Source organism: Helobdella robusta (assembly GCF_000326865.2).
Source record: "Helobdella robusta unplaced genomic scaffold HELROscaffold_28, whole genome shotgun sequence".
NCBI classification, from domain to species: domain Eukaryota; kingdom Metazoa; phylum Annelida; class Clitellata; order Rhynchobdellida; family Glossiphoniidae; genus Helobdella; species Helobdella robusta.
The window spans coordinates 2102835-2109523 of NW_008704435.1; the positions used below are offsets into that span (position 1 = coordinate 2102835).

Genomic DNA, 6689 nt, shown 5'->3' on the forward strand with positions numbered 1-6689 from the left:
ATCTTTTCAGATCTCTCAAGTATTCATTCTTTTAGTATAGCAGTAATAGCCATTATAGTAACAGTCATCACTAACGTACATCTTTATTTTATTTTATTTAGAAGTATATAAGTGAGTGTGTGTATGTGTGTGTGTTTATTTCTGTTTTTGAAAAAGCATCATATATAATGATATTATAATAACATTTTATTTCATTTAGATATGGGCATATGTTTTTCACGCCCATCATTTCTTTATGTTTATGTTTTATAGAATTAATGCCGTTTATTTCCAACAGTGCTAAGACCACTGTTGGAAAAATTAGTAGTAGCTGTAGCAGTAGTAGTGGTAGTAGTAGTAGTAATAATAATAATAGTAGTGTAGTAGTAGTAGTAGTAGTAGTAGTAGTAGTTCTAGTAGTAGTAGTAGTTCTAGTAGTAGTGATGATGTTAGTTATTAAATCTGAGTTATATTATTATTATTATTATTAAAATAATTATCCTCGGAAAATAATAAAAAGAATAAAAGCAGATCTATAGTAACGCTGTACAAATATTGCGTGGTGTGTTGTGTGTTGTTTGCAGTGTGGCTCACTAGAAAAACTGATTTACCTCAACTAAAAAAATTGTTAGTTTGATGTTGACATGCTATATAACTGAACCAAATAAAATTGAAATTATTACATTTGCTGAAACAATAAATAAAATAAAATTTTCAATTAAACTCTTCAAATGTAATTTTGTAACAAAAATTAAACCGTCAAGCAGAGTTATAAAATTAAATTGAAATGAGCTTTTTTTCCAAATTATTAATCACATTATTAGAATGTTCAGTTTTGAGTATTCTTTCTTATGCTGCTGCTGAATCAGGTCGAAATGTGCTTGAGCCGATGTTCTCCAAAGTCGAGACTCCGTTGAAACGGTCCAACCAAGTCAAAGCCGTAATTGACTTCTTCGTGGTCACCGATCATACGATATACAGAAAGTGAGGTTTTTGAAGATTCAGTTTATGTAAATCATCTAAATGTCTGACCTAGTGTAAATTTAAAGGCATTGTTTTTCGTTTGAATTTATTAAAAATTATTCATGACCCTCTAACAAGCAGGCGACATGTAATTTTGTATTGCGCTGCAAAATTCGTTCTTGTATGTTTGTTAGATTTTGATTGTTATAAAAATATTGATATAAATATTAGATTTTTATTTAGAAAAATTTTACTAATCATGAAACAGATTAAAATAAGTAAATTTCTTTTCAATTATATTCAAAAACTTCAGCTGGATGAACTTTCATAGGAACGACGAGGCCAAAGCTATTGAAAGCATCAAGCACTTCTACGCACACGTAGTCAATGAAGTTCGTCAAGTTTTTTTTAAATAATTTCAACTGAAGACAAATTTTATAAGTTAAACTTACAAAAAATGTAGTGTATTTAAGATAGGACAGCCTCCAACTAATTAGAACAAGCTTATTTGAAGATTAAATCACAAAATAACCCTTATTGAACTTAATACAACGAATTTAAATGGGGGAATGTGAAAATTTAGCAAACTAATTAACTAATTAACTAATAATTAGTGAATAAATTAATTAGTCAATAACAAGTAAAAAATTTATTTATTTACAGATGAACAATCGCTACATGAAAGCTCATATTCCTGGATTTTCCGTTCGAGTTGTCTTAACTGGCATGTACATATCAAAGGTTGTTTTTTTTAATCTTTAAAAAAAAACTTGAATCTGTCAGACGTAGAATCCGCTAAACATGCAAGACAGTATTACAAAATGAATGCAATGTATACAGGACAAAAAAAATTTACGTAGAGGAAATTATATATTGATACTCGCTCTCACCTCATCACCGACCTAATCATCCTAATCAATTTCATGACCACCACCGTTATTTTTACAGTATTTTTTTTTTGGATTAAAATCTGATCTTTGCATCGTCATAACATCTCTAGGAGAAGAGCGATTTGGAGTTTATTGAATCTCCGAATTTCAAGATCAACCAAAACACTGTTGATGGCTACGCAGTTTACTATGATATGGTGAGGTGGTTCGACAACGACAACATGACTCGGGCCAGGAACTTTCCGAAGTTTGACGCCGCTGGTGTTTTTACTAGGTAAATATATTTTGTCGTTGTTGTCAATGATGAGGACGATAACGATGGTGGTGATGGTGACGATAACGTTATGATAATGATGATGTGAACGTAGTTTTGATAATCATGAAGACTGTGATGATGATGATAATGATGGTGATGATGATAGTAATGATGATGATGATTATGATGATATTACAATGATGATGATGATGATGATAATAATGATGATGATGATGATATTACGCTGATGATGATGATGGCAATTCTGATGGTTAAATTCAAGCTGGAAACCATAAAACCACCAGCCACGAGTTAATGAATAACAGCCTAGTCGTCAATTTATATTAGCGTACCGATTAGCAAACTTGGCTAAAGACCAAATAGCAAAAACCCGCAATTTTGGAAAAAAAATTTAAAACGAAAAACAAGCCATTGAAAAATAGCCAATTCCTGGCCATCTAATAATTTTTTTTCAAAATAACAGTGAATATCTTTTTAAAATTCAGATGTTTCTACAGATAGGCTGATCATAATAATTTCGCACCTTCACCAACATCATCATTGTCGTTAGGGCATCTACATCACATTACCTCCACCCTCAAATCATAAACTACTTTTCCCACCCCGTATTATTTTAGATACAGCCTCAACAATGGTGTACTCGGGTTGGCATTTATATCCTCCGTATGTAGGAAGAATGCAGCATTTATAGCTCAGGAACATGGCGCTTTCCGAACAGCCGATCTGGCTGCCCATGAATTAGGACACGTGTGAGGGGATGTTTGCATGTTGATGCTTGATCGCCATTGTCTGTACGTTTGTATGTGTGGCCGTATTTGTTTGTCGTAGAAGTTTGTTTAAGTTTGTCTTTTGCAAGAAAAACTTGAAATGTAACTTTTATTTAGTATATCAGCCGGTGGATGTGGCAAGTTAAGCGAATTAACTCGCGCTTAATTTGTAAACTTGGTTCTGATACATTTTTATTATTTTCTAATTGTTTTTGTTCATCTGATAAAAGTGAAAAAACTCTTGAATGATTTTTTTTTATGCAGGTTAGGTGCTGTGAACGATGGTGAAATAAATACATGTCCTAACAACGGGTTCATCATGGGCTCGTTGAGGAATATGATGGATGAGAAGGTTTTGGAATCGTATTCTTTTCTAATTTTCAATGCGATTCAGTATATTTCTTTATGAAATTATGATTTTCAAACATTTGTAATCTATGAAGTTGGGAATAGTATCTATTTAAAATAAAACTTACTGTTTCTAAATTTCAAAAATTGCAATTTTGAGTTTATTTGTAAAATGCCATTCATTTTATATAAAAAAACTGAAAAGCAAAAGATAAATTATAATCTAAATAATTTCCATTGCAACAAGCAGATAGCCGAAAGGTTTCGTTCATTTTCACCGTGCTCCCAGTCTGAAATTAGTTATCATCTCGGCATAGTGAACAGGTCTATTTATATTTTACTTAACATGTTCACACTTCATTCAGAGTGGATGTCAGTTCGGAGGTTTCAAACCATAAGAAATATTTAAATCGGAAAGATGATTTACGTTTGCTGAACATTGGATGTAAAAAAGAGTGAAATATTTGTTAATTAGCCAGGAGCGTGCGGTTTGCTAATTATTTGTAAACAATAAATTTTCAAAAACTGCTTTTCAACCTCATAGAACACCTTTTTTAGATTTTTTCAAGTAAAAACTTTGTTTGAACATGAGAAAATAAATGAAAAACGAAAATGTTCTCAGCACCATTTTTTAGCTGCGCTGTTGTACTAAGCATTCATACAAATAAAATCAACTAAATTATTTTGTCTATTTTTTACCTGTAAGTTATCCCAACAACTGCTTGCTGACAACTTACGACACCATCTGGCAGAAGGAGATGACGGAACGGCTGAAAGAACTCATAGGCTCGTTTCGTTAACAACATTTTAATTGTGATGGAAAAGTTTGGGCGCTTATAAAAGTTATAACATAAAAACTGCTCAAAAAATTTAAAACTTGGGGAAAATGAGCAAATAAAATAATGGCTTGGCACGAAATTTGTAAAAAAATAATTTACAATAATTTCAGGACAAAAACACAAGCCAGAGGAGCAATGCAAACATCTGTTCGGCGTTGATTCAACCATATGCGGGGTATTAATATATCGTACGATTCACTCTATCAACAAACTCATTACAAACCTTTTTCTTAAAATTTAATTTTTTCAATATTTATAAATAAACAAATAACTTATAAATTTAGGGTAGCGAAGAGAAACTTTGTGAAAGAATGCCCTGTTATCTTACCAAGTTGAAGGCATGTGTTTTCACAGATGTGCTGCAGAGAGCAGCTGATGGCACGCCATGTTCCAGCGGCAAGTCGTGTCGCGAGGGAAAGTGTGTCAGTGATTCTAAGGTGCCTAAAAGTCAAGGTTGGAAATACAATTTTTCGTTCGTTTGAGGTTTTTCAATGTATGGATGTATTCCTGTTTACTTTTTCCACTCTTGTCTTTTTCCATTTTGAAATTTTAATCGTTGACTTTTATTCTACTTTTATTTTTCTCAAGATGTTTTATAGAAAATTTTGTAATTTCCCTTTCATCACTTAATAACATTTATTTTAAATTATATACACGTATATATTACAAAATCCTTGGACCAATTTTTCAAAGGTACGTGCATGTACGGAGAGAGGAAAGGTGATTGGTTCAGTGAACTAGGAGACCCTGACGGTCCCAAATCTTGTCAAGATGTGATGGATCGCTTCCCGTGGAAATGTTATGAGGAACCTTACAAAAGCGACTGCTGCGAAACATGTCCGATGATCAAACAGAAAATCGGGACTGAAAGTTGGTTGTAATTGTAATTGAATAAAAATTTAAATTTTTTTTTATGAAGTTGTATTTTTAAACCGCTAATGCAAACTGATAGATAATATTTTAAAGAAGTTGACAACTTTCTTTGTCTCAACAAATATTTATTCAACTATTTCTCACGTGAAAGCAGCATTCTACGTTGACATTTTCATCTTTTGACTCGTTCCATCTTTTTGTTTCTAGATGGAAAGATGGGCCCCTTTAATTTTTTTTCTAAAATTTTCCATTCTGTTTTGATCTTTATAAATGCAACCCTCACGTATCATCTCAGCCAGCTGCTGTGGACCATTTGCAGTGACCCTGACAAATCATTCTCGTCATCAAAATTCGCCTCTTTGAATCCCAACCTGGTCATTACAATAGCAGTGCCAGACAACAAAACTCTTACACCAACGTGTCCCCAGATCCTTTAAATCTTAAAGTTTAAATTTTAAAAAATAATTGATCAAACTATCTATTTTCTCAGCTAACATTTTGTTCATAATATCATAAAATGTTGATTAATTACATTTACAAATAATTATTCAACAACAACAATAATAACAACAACAACAATCATAATAATAATTATTATTATTACAGTTATAATTATTGTAAATATTATTATTATTTATAATCTCATACAGAATGCCCGTACGGCGATAAGTTCTCGAAGGAAAGCTGCCCCAGGTACACTTGTAGCGATCCTAAGTGGCGGGATAACTGCTGTCAAACTTGCTCAAACTTTGGTTATTTCAAAATCTGCTCAAACTGGTTATTTCAAAATCTGTGACTACTTCTGTTACTGCTACTTCTACTTCCATTATTAATACTACTACTGCTACTAATAATACTACGACATTCCTTACTATTACTACTGCTACTACTACTACTACTGCTACTACTACTTCTACTACTACAAGCTACTATTGCTGCTACTGCCAAAACTACTAGCTACTACTTGTGCTTTTACAACCACTATTACTGCTTCTGCTACTTTTACTACTACTAATACTACTACTAAAAATAATAATAATAATAATTCTACTACTAATTCTACTACTATTACTACTACTACTAATACATTATATATGTATAATGTATTTTTTTCAAATACAATAAAAGTATTTTTTTCAAACACAATGCAAATTTTGTTATAAATGTGGAAGAAGGGGAAAGAAAATGTCGTAAATAATTTTCAAAACCTGCATCACTCCAAAAATTTTATAACTACACCATCTGAAATATCCATTCCTTATATTACTTACTCGTCAGCTCTTAAAATTCATTAACTTTGTATAGAATTGAAACGTTTAATTTTGCATGGAATTTTAATTATTCTCTAACTCCAGTCACCTCCAAGGACTGTCCCAGCGGTGATCAGCCGGCATGTGCGAGTCTGAAGAAGTACCAATGCTATGACGAGGAGCAACGCTGTTGTATAACTTGCCCGAAATTAAAAAATTCATCAAAAGTCGGTCAGTAATTAAGTAGTAAATTTGAATAAAGAAAAAAATTTTGATCTTCCAGATAAATACAAAATTCAATTGCGAATTTTTTCACTATTTTAAAATTAAATTTGTTTTATTTCTAAGGTTGCGAATATGGCGATAAAGCTAGATGGTGTGCGGATCGCGTTGGTGCCAAGTTAGAACACTGTCCACACTTTTACCAGAAATGCTGTGAAAGTTGTCAGGATTACATCAGGAAAAATAAACTTAAAATCTAATTTAAGTATTAAAAAAATTAA

The 6689-nt window shown here is 32.0% G+C and overlaps 2 protein-coding genes across 2 annotated transcripts; both read left to right on the forward strand.

Moving 5' to 3' along the window:
• Positions 1–682: 682 nt before the first annotated feature.
• HELRODRAFT_192129 (hypothetical protein) lies at positions 683–3683 on the forward strand (the record flags this gene model as incomplete). Its single annotated transcript, XM_009020632.1, has 8 exons — positions 683–963; positions 1256–1334; positions 1606–1683; positions 1943–2106; positions 2727–2858; positions 3141–3228; positions 3430–3485; positions 3590–3683. The coding sequence occupies exons 1-8, from the start codon at positions 767–769 to the stop codon at positions 3681–3683; spliced, it is 888 nt and encodes a 295-aa protein (XP_009018880.1). The 5' UTR covers positions 683–766.
• A 691-nt stretch (positions 3684–4374) lies between these two features.
• HELRODRAFT_174088 (hypothetical protein) lies at positions 4375–6668 on the forward strand (the record flags this gene model as incomplete). Its single annotated transcript, XM_009020633.1, has 6 exons — positions 4375–4516; positions 4757–4933; positions 5144–5310; positions 5587–5713; positions 6292–6417; positions 6535–6668. 6 exons carry the CDS (start codon positions 4375–4377, stop codon positions 6666–6668), a joined length of 873 nt encoding a protein of 290 aa, XP_009018881.1.
• Between the last annotated feature and the right edge of the window lie 21 nt (positions 6669–6689).